The sequence below is a fragment of the Orcinus orca genome, chromosome 1, assembly GCF_937001465.1.
Source record: "Orcinus orca chromosome 1, mOrcOrc1.1, whole genome shotgun sequence".
Taxonomy (NCBI): domain Eukaryota; kingdom Metazoa; phylum Chordata; class Mammalia; order Artiodactyla; family Delphinidae; genus Orcinus; species Orcinus orca.
In genome coordinates, this window is record NC_064559.1 from 94,478,751 (window position 1) to 94,500,117 (window position 21,367).

General features: G+C 42.7%; 1 protein-coding gene across 5 annotated transcripts in view; it reads right to left on the reverse strand.

Moving 5' to 3' along the window:
• LOC101284709 (carboxyl-terminal PDZ ligand of neuronal nitric oxide synthase protein) overlaps positions 1–21,367 on the reverse strand; it is a 308,869-nt gene that overhangs the window by 46,863 nt on the left and 240,639 nt on the right. For all 5 annotated transcript variants that reach the window (XM_049709116.1, XM_049709118.1, XM_004282024.4 and 2 more), the window contains exon 5: positions 6,501–6,609. In XM_049709116.1, coding sequence (XP_049565073.1) covers positions 6,501–6,609 — 109 coding nt within the window. The remainder of the gene's footprint in view (positions 1–6,500; positions 6,610–21,367) is intronic.

A 21,367-nucleotide genomic window follows, 5' to 3' on the forward strand; every position in this document is an offset into this window, starting at 1 on the left:
ACAAACAGTAGTTCAGGAAAGGCTAGGCTTACTTTATCAATAATAGAAACGAGAAGACATGAAGGGAACTGTCTCTTATGTAGGTATGTTAGCATCAAAAGGGCTAAAGCCATCATCTCTCTGTCCCCATAGCAACAGAGAGGAACTGGGCCAAATCATCTTTGGTCTGAGCTGGTATAAAGGTTTCTGCTGTGAGGAAACTGTTGAGTAAGAGTTCTAGATTGGCACATTCAGTGCTAAGTGATTTCATTTTGATTTATCCTTCACTCCTGTTTAATGTGAAGGCTGTATTTCCATTCACAGTAAAAGGACACAGTAGCATGTTTTATGAAGAGCTCTCTGCACTTGAAAACAATCAAGCTACCCTATCTGCTTTACAGAATGATTATATACATGTAAAAGAACGGCCCTTCCCACTCACCACTCCAGCAGTTAGAAGAGGCTGGGTGGCTCCTAATTCTCTCACAAATGGCTATGTGAATTCAGAGGGCCCTTGACCTTTTAGGCTCCCCTTCCTTGACCAGTAAAAAGTCTACTTTTAGAAGATTCTATATAAGGACCTCGTTGGGGAATATTACTTGAAGGTGGCTAGGAGGGCCAGCCTGCACCTGGCAGGGGCTGTCCCTCCCCTCACTGGTGCCACCTTCTCCCTGCATGGTCATGCTGGCCCCTGCCTGCCAGGCCTACCCCACGTGGTAACTGGGCCTTCCGGCCTTCTAAGCAAGAAGGCTGCACCTCGGAATGCAGGAATCACACATGCTGGAACTTATTTTAATAAACCATAACTAACTCAAGAGGGAGAAGCTTTAAGAAGAACCCATTCCATCGGGCCCCACGGGTCATCACGAAGCAGGTGCTCATACCTCCTGACCTTTGCAAATCAAACTGGGGCTTTAAAGTTGTGAAGATAGCCAGGTATGAAGCAGAGCAAATAATTAGCATGTTGGGAAGGCAGCCTTTTCCAGCTCCGGGATATGGGCATTCTCTGGAATTTACTAGGTTTTTTATTTTCATTATCTATCTATCTATCTATCTATTTACTTATTTATGGCTGCGTTGGGTCTTCGTTGCCGCGTGCGGGCTTTCTCCAGTAGCGGCGAGCAGGGGAGTCATCAGATAAGTAAGGAAAGTGAATAGAAGAAGCTCAAAATGCAAGGTGTACGTGATGATGAAGAAGGTGATGATGACAATGACCGAGAATGAAGAGAAGACTGGGGGCACACTTCTTACAAGTAAGTGTCTTTCTTAGTCTACTTAGCCTTCCCTAGTGTAAACTTAGCTTTCTACTCCAGTGTACATCCCCCTCCTCCGCCACCCTGTATCTCCTGGGAACTTGAGATTTATCTGCCAAGTGCTTCTGAATTCTAAGGAACTGCAGCCCAGTAAGTCAGTTCTAGGACAACTCACAGGTTTGTAATTCTTTTCATCTACCACAGCAAGAAAGCACAGTGCCCCTCTCTTGACCTTAACCAGCACAGAATCTCAACAAAAATAGAGCTGAAGGTCACGTTTCTTGAATGTGTTTTTTGAACCTTAGTAAAAGATTTAAGCTTATATCTACCAAATGATCTCAATCTATAGACTCTGCAATGCTGAAGCAGGAAAATCTATCTGGAATTCTACATAGAGGAAGATCCAACAAACTAAGCCTCTGAAATGGGAGATGGACTAGGTTTCTGTCTAACAGGTTCTTTAATGGCCTTGATCATAGAATTTGATCAAGGCAATGCCTTGGACACTAGAATACTGCTACTCTGGGGAAAGTTTAGTTTCAAAGTGGGTATGACTTTCAACATTGACAGGAGATAGTGGACCTTACAGTTTCCAATGGACTGCTGGGTTTTCCCTTGTACTCTTGCTAGTTCATGAACCACAGTACCATAGAGAAAAGAAGGTCAAGTTATAACCTTAATACTGTCAGTAACCAGCTAGGTGACCATGGGCAAGTTAATTCACTTTTCCAGGTACTGATTTCCTCTCCATTAACAGAGAGGTTTGGACTAGATCAGTTCTGAGACTTAGGATTTCTGTATTTTTGACTTCCCAACCCAACCCCACCTCAACATTTAAGATACAGAAAAAGAGGTTGCTTCCCTAAATTTAGGACCTATCTCTCCTCCATTTCTTGAGCTTGGCCAGGAAAATGACTTATTCTTTAGCACATGACTGACATCATCATTCAAAATCCATCGCAAACTCTTAAGGGCAGCTAAACTTCTCCACTGTGGCCCCTAATCGGATGGTGACAGCATTATGGAGGAAATGATTTCTCCTAACCCAAACCAACTGAGCTGTGATTGCAGGCAGAACAATTTCATGAAGATAATGGGGGAGATTCCTGTGGCTCCTGTTAATCACCAACGCTTCACGCACTGATGCGCTAATAAGTACAGTCACACTTAATCAGGGCAGACAGCCACATCCTCCTGGGGCTGGGAGAAAATGACAGGAGCGGGACAGCTACTCCACTGGAGAGGTCAAGAGACCACACAGAGGCTTCACAGCAGTCAAAAGGCCTTGCAAACGAATACTGTCATTATATCCCCTAAGGAGGAGAAACAGGAAAGCCGTGTTATTAGGAAATGTCTCCAGTGCTCTGGGCAAGGAAAAGACCCTCTCCTACCCTTCCTTTCTGGCACTAGTCTGAATAGTGCTGGGATCTCCCCACCACAACCCTGGTGATCCTTCCCAGTCACACAAAACTTGTTTCCTGAAGACCATCTCACTCCACATACAAAACAACAGCATCCCCGAGATGCCTTTCATCTTATTTGGTGGCTGGAGAAACTCAAATCCAGAGAGGCTCATGTATCTCTAATGAACTTTGTGTAACAGAGTTAAGTGGCCAAAGCTCTGGACTAGGAAGCAGGAAGCTAGGTTTTTATCTCAGTGGCAATGTTGACTCACTGTGCAACCAATGGTAACTTTCATCCCTGGGTCCTTTCTTTCTCCCACTGTAAAACAGAATCAATATTGACCAAACAAAGATACTAAGAGAAAAAAAGGAAAATCTATGTCACAGAGACTTGGGCCGTTCGGAGTTAAGGAGCTCTTCATACCCCAGTAACAATTACAGTAGAATCCGGTTACAAGTAGGTCTTGGAGAACAAAGCTACTCCTCAGTTATGCAACTTCCTGATGAAGATAATATAATGCAGTGGTTAAAAAGATGAGCTCCGGAGTCAGACTTTCTGGGTTCATTTCTGACTCCACCACTCATTATGAATTATGTCCCTTAAGTCTCCATTTTCCCATCCATAAGATGAAGAGCATGACAGTACCTACACCTCACAGGGCTGCTGAGGGAATGAAGTAAGATAATTCATATAAAGAGTCTAGAACAGTCACGAGCCCACAGCAAGTAACCAAAACGGATTGGCTATCATTTGACTTAATATAAGGCTAAAACTTGGAAAATCTAGACTAACAGATGAATAGCTGGTAGTATGTTATCTTCCCGCAATATTCTGCTATCTAACTTCTGATGAAAGCCCAACTGAAAAAAAATCAGCTCAAGATTAAAGTTCCCAAGATGAGAACCACATCGGCTATATAGGTAACTAAAGGAAGATCCAGAGGTATAGCATAACAACGGTGCTGGGAGCGAGGTACAGGGAGGTCCTCTAGCAGGCAAGCTGAGACACCTGACCCATGTTCTCTCCCAACAGAAGAGACAATCCTGTTCCCCATGGTGAACTGTAAGGTAAGGATGACCCACATGAGAAGCCTGTCATGGGAAATGTGCCATGAGTACCCACTCGGGACATGATGTGACGTGAACAGCAATAACCAAGCCTTGACCTAGCAAGGAGCTCATACAAGGTTCTTCCTCACTATAATCAACACGAGGGCTCTGGAGAACACCCAGGTCCGCTGGCTTCCAGTCACGAGACCACCATACTGACCTCCAGCAACCCAGAAACATCCCTGCAAGACACTTAAACTCAGAGTATTTAGCGCTTTCCCCCTCACCTCTTCAGTATTCCTATCATGTGCCAATTAAAACTCCTTCCCAAGCTAACTATTACCTCTCCAAACCAGAAGGGCTTTATAAGAAAGGAAATCACCAGATCTGGAGACGAACCAGGATAAGCGTGCAAAACCTTGCAGACGTGTTCCCCACCCCTCCCCAACTGTGCTTCCTTTGCTGAACGATTAATTCACTTCTCTTTCCTGGCTTGGCAACTAGCCCTTCCACCTATAGTTCAGCGGCAATGGGGCTCACATCCCAGGCTGTCTGGAAACAATTCCTTCAGCTGCATGGCTACAGGCCAGCAAAGGGCCTGAGAACCAGTTACAGTCTCAGTAGGTGAGGGTAAAGGGATATAGAAAATAAAAGAGCCAGAGATCAGGATTAGCTCTGAGAGCTATGAAACATGGAAAACACTAATATGATAGGGAACCAGAGGACTACTCCTTTGTCACTGGGTAATAAGAACTTAATTCTGTCCTTCGCTTCAAGATCAAAGTTCCAACGGGCATTGTTCTTAGACTCAGGTTTTGGCGGAAGAACTGGACGACCCCACTGAGTTTGCATTGCTACACTAGATTGGATGGCAAAGCAAATATAACCATCTCCTTTACCTAGGTTTCCTGCTCAAAATCCTTTCGTTCTGCATGTCTCCCTGATTCTAGCCAATGCCTATTCATGGGACCTTGGGCAAGTCACTTAATCTCTCTGAGCCTCAACTTAACTTTACTTATCCGTAAAATTGGGCATGAAAATTACCTGTCTTAACTTCTTCATGTAGGTTTTTGCAAGGATCAAGTAAGATTAAATATTAAAGCACTTTGTAAATTAAAATGTGCCATTTGTAACTTTAATAAATTCCAAGGTCCACAGGGTCCAGTCTCTGGACAAAACTAAAGTCAGATGTAAAGCAGAACACTCAAAATGAATTAAAGGGAATCCTAGTCTTCAGTTGTATTTGTCAAAGACCATTACAGACGATCCAATTCATAAGTCTCAGGAACGCTTTGTATTTCCTTTCCTCTCCTCCCTAGATCCACTACACCTCAAAGCCACAGAAGTGTTTTTCACTCTTCCAAGCCCTGAATTCTCATCTCCAGCCCCTCTGGTTTTTCTTTCTCTCCCTCTCCTTCCTACTCTTTCTACAGTTCTTTAATATGCAGCTCAACTTCACCCCACTTTCACTTTTTTCCTCTCAACTGTACTATTATCTAAAAGTGAAATCCGGCAACTTGCCCCTTTTTCCTTCTACCTTTCCAGTTCTAGCTCTTTCCATCCAACTCCATGATTTGCATTAAAAAGCTTGGGAATAGGTGGGTAAGGGCACAAATCTCCTTACAGGAAGAGGCTAAATCAGCAAAGTATAATTCTCTTAATGGAGCTAGGGTGGGGAACAAGACATATATAATAGTAAATCTTGACCCTGTCACGTTTTTATTCTTATTATCCCCACTTGGCAAGGTACGTACAAATCTATTAAAGATGTCTTACGGCATAAGATGCATTAAGATATCACATAGCATCAAAGAAGGGACAAGCAGGAGAGAATTTGGGAGGAGTCCTCATAGAAAGCCAGGGTTAGTGGTTTATGTCTAGAATGGTTGGGACCTTACCATTGCACACCTGTAAGGGACCTTTCAGACACAAACAGTGTTTTCCAAAGTCACCTCTATAGTAAAGTAGTTCCCAGGATATTAACACTTATACACAGAAAAAATATGATTCCATGGCCAATTCAGTTTGAGAAATGCTGCGTTAAAGGGATTTCTCTGACTTTAGGACTTCCCAGCACATTTAAATTGAATAATTTTAACATGAAACATTTTGGATGGTAAATGTTTTACAGGATACATTTTAAGAAATGCTGGTTTTGACTCTCCTCCTCATTTTATAGACAAGGAAACTGAGACCCATGGGCGGATACTGACCCTCATAACATCATTCAGAGTTCCGGGGGAGAAGAGGGGCTAGAGCCCACGTCTCCAAACCCCAGTTTTGTGTGTTAGACTTCTGGAGGAATGATAGAGAGGAAGCATGCCTCTACAGAATTGCAAAAGTTGCATTTACTCAAGCATCAAGGTTACTATACATCAAGGATGGTTACAAAATAATCATCCAGGACAACCAACATCACAAAATCTAACTAGGTCCCACATGTCATGTTTGTAGGCCACTGAACAGTATACAGAATTATGATGAAGGGTCACCTTAGCTAGAGGCAATCTTCTTTTCTACCGCACATCAAGGTGAGCACCACTCCTGGAGCTGTCTGCCTGCTCCTGTGGCAGAGCCCTTAACCAACGGCCAAGATCTCTCCAGTTGTTCGCATAAAACTAAGTACAAAGTTCAAATGAAACTAAAAGAGAATTGCATTATATAGAAGCAATGACAGACTAGTGAGAGAGTTCCCCTATATCTTGCACTAAAATAGCCACCTCCAAATCTTGCCTCTCTATCAACAGGGAGATGGGTCAATGTTAGGGGCACTCTGGTTCCATCAGAGGAAAATAAGAGATGACAGCCCGTTTACCTTCTTCTTGGATTTAAAGACGTTACACCTGAAGATATTGCTGGCACCATCTCGAGCGATATAGCTGAAGATCTTCAAGTCTTGGGAGTCGTGAGAGACGTAGAAGATCCTACAGGAAGAACAACAGAAAAATGCACTGAAAATGGCATTAGGTTCAAATCTCCAATGAGGAAACCTCTGCTTAAGGACACTCTACGGACAGAGCTCACTCAAGCCAAGTCCTTAGAGAAAGCTTTCTTCCTATGAAAGCCACAATGCAGGAGACACTTTCCATGGGCTCCACAAACACTGACATTCCAGTGAGTGACCTCCAGATGTGAAAGGGTGGACACGGGTAGGACATGGACCCCACGCGATCACTAGCAAATCTGTCCTGGCAACTTGTACGTTAGAAGGAAAAAAATCATTCCCATCCTTATCAGAGCGATAAATCTGTATCTAAGCCAGGGAAACGTGGGGAAGTTTCCTAATACCTGTTCACAGTTACCTCCGAATGAGGAGACTTAGGGAACCAGCAATGCTAACCACATTGGGAGACACTCTGTTTCATTATTGTAGGTCCCTCGGTGATAGTGACTTCACTTTCTGTCCCACTCCATCAAGTCCACGGCTTCCATATATGCATTCCATCAGTCACCCAATCCCCCTGAGTGCACACCATGGGCCAGGCACTATCCCAGCAGCCAGAGGAACAAAGCAACAGAACCTATAAAGCCCCTGAACTCATGGAGCTCATGTTCAGGAGACATCAATAAACAAACAGAAAATGAGTGCCATGAAGGAAAAAATAAGGGACAGAACATGACAGAGCTGCTATATTAGACAGGGTGCTTAGCAGGAAGGCCTCAAAGAGAGGCAAAGACCTAATGATGGGAGGGTGCCTGTCACTGGACTACGAGGGCAAAAGCAGTGCAGAAAGTGGGAACAGCAAGTTTCAAAGCCAGGTGGTGTTTATAAGGCGCTCGAAGCATTCAAGGAATGGCCAGAAGGTCAGCGTGGCTCAAGTCAAGGGAGTGTGGTCAGTGACAGGGTCAGAGAAGCAATCAAAGGCCACAACACAGGAGACCTTGAAGGTCAGGGGTTGTACTCCAAGCGAGACAAGAAGCCATTAGAGGCTTCTGAGCAGAGGACTGACTTCCTGATGCTTTAGACGAAAGAATCCCTCTGGCTGCTGTGGGTGGGCGGTGGGGGTAGAGGCAGAGGAAAGGCCAGGAAAAGGGAAAAATTATAAGCAAGGCCCTAATGGCTGACTCTTAGGTGGCCCTAGGACAGGGTACCACCAGAACCACCAAGTCTGAGTGCTGTCAACATGGGGCAGGGGAGGGGAGTATCAGGGATACATCAGAGGAACTGATTTGAGCACTGAGGAGAGTGTTGCTCTTGATAAACACCCCGGGGACACATCATTTCCCCCCAGAATCTTTTCCTTAATGAAAACACAACTTTTCCACCCCAGGATTTCACAGACCTGGTATGTCTGAGTCAGTCTTTCTGTGCAGCACAGAGAGAACAGGATTTAGAGTCATATCCACAACTGTGCCCCTTACCATAAGGTAAGCCAGGGGACCCTCAGAGGCTCAGTTTTCTTATCTGTAAAATGGGACTTTTAATAGTAACACCTTGCAGTGTTACTGGGAAGATGAAATGAGTAAAGTGCTTTTTACTTCTCCTTACCGATATCGCCTCTAAGTAGCCTTTTTACTGAGATTCTCACCAAGGACCCCAAGAAGTCTGAGAGGGACTTTCAAAACAGAAGTGATACAGAGAGGAGGACAATCCCCAGAAGAAATCCAAGTTCACCTTGGGGACCAAAGCTTCTCTGCTGAACTCTGCTAAAAGTCATTTCATTTCATCTCACATGTCCACCAACTCTGAACGATGCTGAAATAGAGGTTATTGTGTTTGTTTAACGTGGCTTCTAAGAAAGCTAATCTAACATTATCGGGCCCGCACCACCGAGTACCCGATCCTTCTAATGATGCCAAAGTGTCCTCCTAACACGGAAGGGACAAGCTAACAACTGCACCTCAGCATCTCCTGCCTGAGCTCCAGGCCCACCCAGCCCGTCTTTCTGGACACACACTCCTGATCTTCTCTCAAGCTTCAAATTCATCACATTCCCCAACTAAATTAATCATCTCCCCTGTAATTCTCAGGCAAACATGGCCTTCCTTCTACCAAGCCCTCTCTCGATGATGGGCGCCACGTCCACTCAAGCCAGAAACCTGGGCAACACCTCTGACTCCTTCCTCCCTTGTTCTCCAATATTGGTCACTCACGACCAAGTTCTCTGCAGCCCACCTCCTTGACAAGGCTCTGAAATATACTTTTTCCTTCAGTTCCACAGTACTGCCTTAGTCCACAGGTCCTACTGTTCACCTGGAATTTTGCAACTCACCTAGTGTCTCTCTGCTTCCTACCTCACCTACTGCCAAGCCACTCTCTCTATTGCTAGCAAGGTAGTATTTTTGAAAACACAAACTACATCCTAGTATTTCCTTCTAAAAACCATTCAAAGGTTTCCCACTGCCCTCAGACCAAGTCCAAACTCCTCAACATGGAGTATCTATGTTTCTGCTTTCATCCCTCTCCAGGAGCCTGACCTACAGAGCCCTTCAGAACCAGGTGCATACATCTGCCTGCCTTTGCAACTGCTGTGGCACCTCCGGCATCCCTGAAGACTTGATTCAGAGAAGCGTTCCCTGCTCACCCTGCCCCCAAGTCTGAGTTGCTGAATGCCCCTGGGTTCACCTTTACCATAACACGTTACCTCACACTATGATTTTTATATTTTTATTTTTTTGGAATTTAATTTTATTTTTTATACAGCAGGTTCTTATTAGTTATCTATTTTATACATATTACTGTATATATGTCAATCCCAATCTCCCAATTCATCCCACCACCACCCCCCTCCCCTTTCCCACGCTGGTGTCCATACATGTGTTCTCTACATCTGTGTCTCAATTTCTGTCCTGCAAACCAGTTCATCTGTACCATTTTTCTAGATTCCACATATATGTGTTAATATACGATATTTGTTTTCCTCTTTCTGACTTACTTCACTCTGTATGATAGTCTCTAGGTCCATCCACGTCTCTATAAATGACCCGATTTCATTCCTTTTTATGGCTGAGTAATATTCCATCCTATATATGTACCAAATCTTCTTTATCCATTCATCTGTCGATGGGCATTTAGGTTGCTTCCGTGACCTGGCTATTGTAAATAGTGCTGCAATGAACATGGGGTGCGTGTGTCTTTTTGAATTATGGTTTTCTCTGGGTATATGCCCAGTAATGGGATTGCTGGGTCATATGGTAATTCTATTTTTAGTTTTTTAAGAAACCTCCAAACTGTCCTCCATAGTGGCTGGATCAATTTACATTCCCACCAACAGTGAAAGAGGGTTCCCTTTTCTCCACACCCTCTCCAGCATTTGTTGTTTATAGATTTTCTGATGATGTCCATTCTAACTGGTGTGAGGTGATTCCTCATTGTAGTTTTGATTTGCATTTCTCTAATAATTAGTGATGCTAAGCAGGTTTTCATGTGCCTCTTGGCCATCTGTATGTCTTCTTTGGAGAGATGTCTATCTAGGTTTTCTGCCCATTTTTGGACAGGGTTCTTTGTTTTTTTAATATTGAGCTACATGAGCTGTTTATATATTTTGGAGATTAATCCTTTGTCCTTTGATTCATTTGCAAATATCTTCTCCCATTCTGAGGGTTGTCTTTTTGTCTTGTTTATAGTTTCCTTTGCTGTGCAAAAGCTTTTAAGTTGCATTAGGTCCCATTTGTTTATTTTTATTTCCATTACTCTAAGAGATGGGTCAAAAAAGATCTTGCTGTGATTTATGTCACAGAGTGTTCTTTCTGTTTTCCTCTAAGAGTTTTATAGTGTCCGGTCTTACATTTAGGTCTTCAATCCATTTGAGTTTATTTTTGTGTATGGTGTTAGGGAATATTCTAATTTCATTCTTTTAAATTTAGCTGTCCAGAGTTCCCAGCACCACTTATTGAAGAGACTGTCTTTTCTCCATTGTATATATCCTTGCCTCCTTTGTCATACATTAGTTGACCATAGTTGCATGGGTTTATCTCTGGGCTTTCTATCCTGTTCCATTGATGTATATAATTCTGTTTTTGAGCCAGCAACATACTGTCTTGATTACTGTAGCTTTGTATTATAGTCTGAAGTCCGGGAGCCTGATTCCTCCAGCTCCATTTTTCTTTCTCAAGATTGCTTTGACTATTCGGGGTCTTTTGTGTTTCCATACAAATTGTGAAATTTTTTGTTCTAGTTCTGTGAAAAATGCCATTGGTAGTTTGATAGGGATTGCATTGAATCTGTAGACTGCTTTGGGTAGTACAGTCATTTTCACAATATTAATTCTTCCAATCCAAGAACATGGTATATCTCTCCATCTCTTTGTATCATCTTCGATTTCTTTCATCAGTGTCTTATAGATTTCTAAGTACAGGTCTTTTACCTCCTTAGGTAGGTTTATTCCTAGGTATTTTCTTCTTTTTGTTGCAATGGTGAATGGGATTATTTCCTTAATTTCTCTTTCTGATCTTTTGTTGTCAGTGTATAGGAATGCAAGAGATTTCTGTGCATTAATTTTGTATCCTGCAACTTTACCAAATTCATTGATTAGCTCTAGTAGTTTTCTGGTGGCATCTTTAGGATTATCTATGTATAGTATCATGTCTTCTGCAAACAGTGACCATTTTAATTCTTCTTTCCCAATTTGTATTCCTTTTATTTCTTTTTCTTCTCTGACTGCCGTGGCTAGGACTTCCAAAACTATGTTAAGTAATAGTGGCAAGAGTGGACACCCTTCTCTTGTTCCTGATCTTAGAGGAAATGCTTTCAGTTTTTCACCATGCAGAATGATGTTTGCTGTGGGTTTGTCATATATAGCCTTTATGATGTTGAGGCAGCTTCCCTCTATGCTCACTTTCTGGAGATTTTTTTTTTAATCATAAATGGGTGGAGAATTTTGTCAAAAGCTTTTTCTGTATCTATTGGGATGATCATATGGTTTTTATTTTTCAATGTGTTAATATGGGGTATCACATTGATTGATTTGCATATAGTGAAGAATTCTTGCATCCCTGGGATAATCCCACTTAATCATGGTGCATGACCCTTTTAATGTGTTGTTGGATTCTGTTTGCTAGTATTTTTTTGAGGATTTTTGCATCTATATTCATCAGTGATATTGGTCTGTAATTTTCTTTTTTGTAGTATCTTTGTCTGGTTTTGGTATCAGGGTAATGGTGGCATCGGAGAATGAGTTTGGGAGTGTCCCTTCCTCTGCAATTTTTTGGAAGAGTTTGAGAAGGATGGGTGTTAGCTCTTCTCTAAATGTTTGAAAGAATTCACCTGTGAAGCCATCTGGTCCTGGACTTTTGTTTGTTGGAAGATTTTTAATCATGCTTTCAACTTCATTACTTGTGATTGGTCTGTTCATGTTTTCTGTTTCTTCCTGGTTCAGTCTTGGAAGGTTATACCTTTTCAAGAATTTGTCCATTTCTTCCAGGTTGTCCATGTTAGTGGCACAGAGCTGCTTGTAGTAGTCTCTAATAATGCTTTCTATTTCTGCAGTGTCCATTGTAACTTCTCCTTTTTCATTTCTTATTTGATTGATTTGAGTCCTCTCCCTCTTTTTCTTGATGAGTCTGGCTAAAGGCTTATGAATTTTATATCCTCAAAGAACCAGCTTTTAGTTTTATTGATCTTTGCTACTGTTTTCTTTGTTTCTATTTCATTTATTTCTGCTCTGACCTTTATGAATTCTTTCCTTCTACTAACTTTGGGTTTTGTTTGTTCTTGTTTCTCTAGTTCCTTTAGGTGTAAGGTTAGATTGTTTACTTTAGATTTTTCTTGCTTTCTGAGGTAGGATTGTATTGCTATAAACTTCCCTCTTAGAACTGCTTTTACTGCATCCCATAGGTTTTGGATCATCACGTTTTCATTATCAATTGTGTCTAGGTATTTTTTGATTTCCTCTTTGATTTCTTCAGTGATCTCTTGGTTATTTAGTAACATATTGTTTAGCCTCCATGTGTTTGTGTTTTCTATGTTTTTTTTCCTGTAATTGATTTCTAATCTCATAGTGTTGTGGTTGGAAAAGATGCTTGATGTGATTTCAATTTTCTTAAATTTACTGAGGCTTGATTTGTGACCCAAGAAGTGATCCATCCTGGATAATGTTCCATGTGCACTTGAGAAGGAAGTGTAATCTGCTGTTTTTGGATGGAATGTCCTATAAATATCAACTAAATCCATCTGGTCTATTGTGTCTTTTTTTTTTTTTTTTTTTTTTTGGCGGTACGCAGGTCTCTCACTGTTGTGGCCTCTCCCATCATGGAGCACAGGCTCTGGACATGCAGGCTCAGCGGCCATGGCTCACGGGCCCAGCCGCTCCGCGGCATGTGGGATCTTCCCAGACCGGGGCACGAACCCGTGTCCCCTGCGTCGGCAGGCGGACTCTGAACCACTGCGCCACCAGGGAAGCCCCTATTGTGTCATTTGAAGCTTGTGTTTCCTTATTAATTTTCTGTCTGGATGATCTGTCCATTGGTGTAAGTGAAGTGTTAAAGTCCCCCACTGTAGGAGGGCTTCCCTGGTGGCGCAGTGGTTGAGAGTCCGCCTGCCGATGCAGGGGACACAGGTTCGTGCCCTGGTCTGGGAAGATCCCACATGCTGCGGATTGGCTAGGCCTGTGAGCCATGGCAGCTGAGCCTGCGTGTCTGGAGCCTGTGCTCTGCAACGGGGGAGGCCACAACAGTGAGAGGCCCACGTACCGCAAAAAAAAAAAAAAAAAAAAGTCCCCCACTGTTATTGTGTTACTGCCGATTTCCTCTTTTATAGCTGTTAGCATTTGCCTTATGTATGGAGGTGCTCCTATGTTGGGTGCATATATATTTATAATTGTTATATCTTCTTCTTGGATTGATCCCTTGATCATTATGTAGTGTCCTTCCTTGTCTAACATTCTTTATTTTAAAGTCTATTTTATCTGATATGAGTATCGCTACTCCAGCTTTCTTTTGATTTCCGTTTGCATGGAATGAATATCTTTTTCCATCGCCTCACTTTCAGTCTGTATGTGTCCCTAGGTCTGAAGTGGGTCTCTTGTAGACAGCATATAGATGGATCTTGTTTTTGTATCCAATCAGCGAGCTTCTGCCTTTTGGTTGGAGCATTTAATCCATTCACATTTAAGGTAGTTATCGATATGTATGTTCCTATGACCATTTTCTTCATTTTTTGGGGTTTGTTTTTGTAGGTCCTTTTCTTGTCTTGTGTTTCCCACTTAGAGAAGTTCCTTTAGCATTTGTTGTAGAGCTGGTTTGGTGGTGCTGAATTCTCTTAGCTTTTGCTTATCTGTAAAGCTTTTGATTTCTCCGTCAAATCTGAATGAGATCCTTGCTGGGTAGAGTAATCTTGGTTGTAGGTAGTAATCTTGGTTGTAGGTAGTAATCTTGGTTGTAGGTTCTTCCCTCTCATCACTTTAAATATATTGTGTCACTCCTTTCTGGCTTGTAGAGTTTCTGATGAGAAATCAGCTGTAAACCTTATGGGAGTTCCCTTAACGGAACTTTTAATAATTGCTTTTAATAATTTTTCTTTGTCCTTAATTTTTGTCAGTTCGATTACTATATGTCTTGGCATGTTTCTCCTTGTGTTTATTCTGTCTGGGACTCTCTGCGCTTCCTGGACTTGGGTGGCTACTTCCTTTCCCTTGTTAGGGAAGTTTTCGACTGTAATCTCTTCAAATATTTTCTCGGGTCCTTTCTCTCTCTCTTCTCCTTCTGGGACCCCTATAATGCGAAAGTTGGTGTGTTTTATTTTGTCCCAGAGGTCTCTTAGGCTGTCTTCATTTCTTTTCATTCTTTTTCCTTTATTCTGTTCCGTGGCAGTGAATTCCACCATTCTGTCTTCCAGGTCACTTCTCCGTTCTTCTGCCTCAGTTATGCTGTTATTGATTCCTTCTAGTGTATTTTTCATTTCGGTTATTGTACTGTTCATCCTGTTTGTTTGTTCTTTAATTCTTTTAGGTGTTTGTCCTTTAGTTCTTCTAGGTCTTTGTTAAACATTTCTTGAATCTTCTCAATCCTTGCCTCCATTCTTTTTCCGAGGTCCTGGATCATCTTCACTATCATTATTCTGATTTTTTTTTTCTGGAAGGTTGCCTATCTCCACTTCATATAATTGTTTTTCTGGGGTTTTATCTTGTTCCTTCATGTGGTACATAGCCCTCTGCTTTTTAATTTTGTCTTTCTTTCTGTGAATGTGGTTTTCATTCCAAAGGCTGCAGGACTGTAGTTCTTCTTGCTTCTGCTGTCTGCCCTCTGGTGTATGAGGCTAAGAGGCTTGTGCGAGCTTCCTGATGGGAGGGACTGGTGTTGGGTGGAGCTGGGTGTTGCTCTGGTGGGCAGAGCTCAGTAAAACTTTAATCCAGTTGTCAGCTGATGTGTGGGACTGAGTTCCCTCCCTGTTGATTTTTTGGCCTGAGGTGACCCAGCACTGGAGGCTACAGGCTCTTTGGTGGGGTTAATGGTGGACTCTGAGAGGGCTCACACTAAGGAGTGCTTCCCAGAACTTCTGCTGCCAGTGTCCTTGTCCCCATGGTGAGCCACAGCCACCTCCTGCCTCTGCAGGAGACCCTCCACCACTAGCAGGTATGTCTGGTTCAGTCTCCTATGGGGTCACGGCTCCTTCCCCCTGGGTCCTGCTGCACACACTACTTTATGTGTGCCCTCCAAGAGTGGAGTCTCTGTTTCCCCCAGTCCTGTCGAAGTCCTGCAATCAAATCCCGCTAGCCTTCAAAGTCTGATTCTCTGGGAATTCCTCCTCCCGTTGCCAGAATCCCAGGTTGGGAAGCCTGACGTGGGGCTCAGAACCTTCACTCCAGTGGGTGGACTTCTGTGATATAAGTGTTCTCCAGCTTGTGAGTCACCCACCCAGAGGTTATGGGATTTGATTTTATTGTGGTTGCGCCCCTCCTACCGTCTCATTGCAGCTTCTCCTTTGTCTTTGGATGTGGGGTATCTTTTTTAGTGACTTCCAGTGTCTTTCTGTTGATGACCGTTCAGCAGTTAGTTGTGATTCTGGTGCTCTCGCAAGACGGAGTGAGCGCACGCCCTTCTACTCCGCCATCTTGAACCAATACTCACTATGATGTTTATACTGAAGCTTCTTGAAGCAACAAGGGCCACATCTTGGTATTCCGGTGCCAGCACTGCAATTGGCACATAGGAGGTTCCTAACGCATGCTTAGGAGGGAGGGAGGAGTCCTTGCTGTCCTTAATAAGCACCCATAATGTGCTCTGCCTGGCTATTCATTTCCCCCACCCCCAGACAGAAGTGAGGTCCTATTAGTTCAGATGCATCACACATAAAACTCCTTTGATTTTTGAGTTTTTCATTTATTATTAGGTAATACCCTAAGGACTGAGAACTAGATTTAAAACCGATGGAGCAGATATGAAGGCAGACTGGCATGCCAACAAGACACAGAGACATGGAAGGCACTCAGGGATGGCAGCAAGCTAGGGTTAACTTTACCTTGGTAGACAAAGCACCTTTTCGGCAAATATGATGATAACCTGGGCATGGATGCAGCCACTCTCTTTGGACTGGAGCTCTTTGGAGACTGCTCTGTTATGTCTGAGTTCAGAAACTTAATGTGTAAGTTATTAAAAGTCAATAATCTCTAGCTAACTATAAAGTCAACTAGTTAGAGCTTAGAAAAGTATCCGCCAACACAATCAAAAAGCAGGAAGTTTTTCCATGTGACCTCATTCACCCACAAATTAATAAATCAACAAATTAAGGCCTCACGTCCAAACTTCTAGATCTAGAACTATATTCCAAGAACCCTTACTTCTTTATACCTTGGTTTTAAGAACTGTGATTGTGTGTGTGTTGGGGGTGGGGGAGGGGAGAAAGAATAATATGAGGACTCAAGAGAATAAGAAAAGATTTCCCTTTTCCCCTCCTTAATCTTTATCCTTAAGTCTAGTGCAGTTCTGATCCCACTTCCAGAAAGTATCTCAATTTTCATAACTTTCAGTATAATTATAGGGTAGGATACCAAAGTAGGTCATATAGTGTTAATAATGATTACTAAGATCTTATTAGATTAATTCCCACTTCAAATTTCTTAAAATTTCTTGGTTTTATCTCAAAATATGCATAGAATTATAATTTTTACTCACTGATGGAACTGTTATGCATTCAAGCCACAGCAATAAACTTTTCTATACACTGTTATGTCCATAAACGTAACATAAATTACTGAAATATAAACAATATCTTGGAGAAACTGGATTTGGGTTTTATAGTTATGCTGGAATTCAAGTTGACAGATTAATAAAGAACCACTAGACCCACCACCAGCACCCCGCTTCTCACTTCCTTGACTATTAATCTATAGGTCAATGTGTTTCTTTTAGGAGCACAGAAAAAAAGAAACGGAATGTAGAGTAGAAAGAGACCTGTGTAGTCCTCAGATCTGTCCAACCCAGCATCCCTGTCATTCAGCATTTGTCAGTGATGAGCAGTTCACTCCAGTTAGAGTAGCCATTCCTCCTTTCGGAGAGCTTCTCATTACTTGGAAATTTCCCCTTACATTGATCAGAAATCTACCAACAGCAATGCAGTGGAAGGAAATGGTTGAAAACACTGGCCCTGGTGTGGGACAGATCTGGATCATAGGCCCAGGCTCTGCTAATTACTAGCTGTTAGATCCTGGGCATTATTTTGATTTACTCATGGCTCTTCACCTGTGAAATGGGGATAACCATAGTACTGTACCTCACTCATGAGGTTTAAAGAATGAATGTATGCAGAAGGATCAGCTTATAACAAATGGTTAATAAATGGTAACTGCTATTAGTACTGCCACACTACTGCCCTAGTTCTATCCTTTGGGGCCTCAGAGAACAAGGCTAATCCTTCTACATGGCAACCCTTTGAAAACCACCACATTTATATTTACTCCTCTCATTCTTTAAAGTGACACACTTCCTCTTCCTTCAAGAGTTCCTCAACCAACCCATTTTCTAGATCTTTTATTATTCTGGCAGGTTTGTACTGTGGAAAGAGTATGGGCTTTGGGTTGAGAGAGATCTAGGTTCAAGTCTTAGCTTTGCCACTTCCTAGCTGTTAGCCTTATGCAAGCTACTCAGTTGACATGACCCTTTCTTTCCTGATCTGAAAATAGGTAGATTAATGATCTCTTCATAGTATTTAAGTATTAAAACACTCCCCTCCAGTATTTAACACAACGCCCAACATATGGTGAGTTGCTTGCTCAGTAAATACGATCTCCAGCTTCCTTGTTAACCTTTTCTGTACGTACCCCAATTTACCAATGACTCTTAAAACACAGTTCATAGAACTGAATGCATATTCCTAAAGGGATGAGAACATGACAGAGTGAATTTGGATATTTTCTATGCCCTAGAACTGAATTTTTAGCAAAGCATCTCTGATCATATTTTTTTCTTTAGTTACAGCATCTCACTGCTCATTCACACTGTGGTCAACTCAAACAGTCAAATCTAATTTGCACAGCTGCTCTTAAGGCAGATTTCCTAAGCATACTTGGTAATTGGTTTTTAGCACTGTCTCCTAGGGATCACTATTTCCGTTTCCAAGCTCTCACAGATCATCTGCTTAATGATCTCTTCTAGAATTTTGCCCAGGGGCAATGACAAGTTCACTGGTCTGTAATTCCTAGACCCAGAGTTTTCCCCTTTCTAAAAAGTGAAATGTCTTTTTCTTGTAATCTTCTCATATCTCATCCATTCCCCATGATTTTGCAAAGATGATCAAATATCATTTTGCAATCACATTCTTTAGGACTCCAGGTCCTAAGTGACCAAGGCCTGGACACATTTAAAGGAGTGAAGGACGCCTGCCTTTTTCCTCGTGGTTTTCAAACTTCTATTTTTCAAATCACCTATGTTCTAGTGTTTCTAGTTTGAAGATCCGACAGTTCTCTACTTGAGGTTAAAAAAAAAAAAAAGGAGACACATGGTTAGAACAATGGGACTTCACAATATCTCTTTGTCATGTGCTACTCTCTTTTCTTTTATACTTTTCTTCTCTCATCGTCAGTCTTTTCCATGAACCCAATGCATTCAGGGTTTCAGTTCCTCTGCACTTATACTTGATTTTAAGCTCTGCTTTCCAAACTGTGTACTTCTCAAAAGACATTTTATGAAAATGTAGGCAGCCACGCGATTTTTCTTCATGGTCTCACCTTTTTGGACCCAATTAGAATAAACTATGTTGCACTTCTGTCTTCAAGTTCTCATCTCTTATTTCCTGAGACAACAACCTTACTCTGTCACCATCCCTCTCTGTGGATGTTATACACTCGAAAATGCCACGGCCATGTCCCCCCAGCAACTAGTATCCTGCCCCTACTGCCCCTTATCTCCATGGGGACTGCTGGCTGACCTTGGAACCCACTGGCTACAGAGAATGTGAAGGGTCTTGAGTCACCTGCAAGGTTTCCTGAGTCTACATCCATGCTCCCCTATCCAAGACCCACAGACACAGAGCTCCACAGAAAAGTCTCCATGCTGTCTTCTGCTCAAAACCTGCTGGGTCTCACCTAGCCAGTTAGGTGAGCTGGGTCTCACCAGCTCACCTAACCTGCTGGGTCTCACCAAGATGCACAGACACAGAGTTCCACAGAAAAGTCTCCATGCTGTCTTCTGCTCGAAACCTGCTGGGTCTCACCTAGCCAGCTGGGACCCGCCACGGCAGAAAGCACAGAACCTCAGGACAGAGGATCTGGACCTGCCATGGGGCCCCAGGCAAACTCTTTTCCTTCTCTCAGCCTTCTTTCCTAATCCTTCAAGTAAGGGCAATAAAAACATCTTTCAGAGCAGTTGTAAAGTTCTGGGATGGGCAAATATTGAAAGTGGATGAGATAGCAGATGGACAAATATTCTATAACCCATTGTACAAATACTTTAAAACTGTGGAAATAACTCTAGAAATGGCAAATGGAATAACAAAGAGAAATCATCCCTGTTCCCCCAACATCACCATCTCTCTGGGGTTTCTCCAGTTTGAATGTGAAGAAGAGATTTTTCTCTGAAGGCCCTGGAAGGCACGGGCATCCCTAACCCACAGGGACACATGGAAATGAAGCAAGATTGAGAAGATAAGCTACCAAGTAACTTGCAGATGGTAAAGACAAAACCCAGTGGGATCTTAAGGGAAAACCTCTGGGAGAAGAAGAAGCATGATGTGAAAAATGCAGAAGACAGAAAGCAGAACCAACCTGCTGCTCGAGACCAGCTGAGCGCGGCACAGCCATGAAGTCATGGTCCTGCGAAAACCCAGCATGACTTCTGCCCACGGCAGCAGTGATTCCCCAAGCAGCCCAGACTGTGTGATTTTCGTGGGTCCCCCCAAAAGAATGTGTTATCTTCAGAGGGCCTAGGGAAAATATTAGGAAAGGTGGTGGGTGGAGGGAGGCCCCCAATGCTTTGCTAATAGAACCACACCAAAATCTACAGCAACGAGCACCCCCCCCGACCCTTACCCCCAGCCCCTGCATGCTCCCTGAACACTGGTGTGTCTTCTCTTCCCACCCAGTCCTGGAGCATTCACACAGTTCCACACTTCTGTCCCTGGTCATCATTCTTTTCCCCATGTCTCTTATTTTAATCTAATCTTTAGACCAAATTGTCCTTCATCTTGATCATTTCTTCCTAGTACTGCTTTGGTCTGATTATCTTTCTCTCCTACTGTATTTTCAGGGCCCTTTATCACTTTGACTGGTTTTCTTTAATTAGAAGTTAGATCAGTTTTCATCTTCTTCATCCCTCAATTTAGCCATTTTCAGGGCTGCTATCTGGCATAAAGGAATGGTGATCAACTCATGAAATGGTGCCACAGTCCCTCATGGAACGTGGTCTCCTTACTTCACAGCTGTCTGAGGTGTAGGAATACATTGTCCAAGATCTGCTGGCAGCCATAGCTGGGCTGTATTTCAGACCTGCCTCACCACAGTGTGATCTGGAAAGAAGTCTGGGATTTTAGGGCTAGGAGAGACCTCGTGAGACAGTCAAGCCCATCTACACAACTGCAGGCAGAGAAATCCGAGTATCATAGCTGATTTCTAAGGTTTCTTCAAGGCGTAACATTATAAAAATGTCTAAATTATTATGACAACTATCTACTGTGTACCTGAAATAAGAAGTAAACAATCAACTGAATTTTAAAATCTAGTGAGAGTCAGACAAATACACATTTATCTTTTGAAAGTCCAGTTAAGTCACCCTCACGGCCTGTCTCAGCAGTTAATTCATGTTTGAATTTCACAGCTGTTAAGAAGTGCTTTCTTATATCCCACAAAATCTTCCCTGGTTTACTTGAATCAACCACAAACCACCACAGAGCACTTTCTAAATACCAAGCACTGTGATAAGTAAACTTCCTCTTGTTCACTACTTGACAAACAGGCAAAAAACAGGCCAGTGTCCCTCACAAAACCCCAACAATCCTTTCACATACTTCAAGGCTTTAACTTCTCTGCAACACTGGTAATTTCTCCAAAATAACTCACCTGCTGTTGGCTTTCAAAAACCAAATCTTTACACAGGCTGCCAATTCTTTCTCCTCTGCTTCTGTGTTATCTGGGTTCACACATTTGGTGTGTTCATGTTTTCTGGGGTCAGCCAACCTTCCTACACTTCTGAGGATCCTCAGGCTTCCTGAAGACTCTTGCTCAGAGACACAGCTTTCCTCCTGAGCCAGAGAGCAGAGAGAATACCAGCACACCACAAACAGAAGGGTGCTGCTTTGACTGGTGTGTGCTGGGG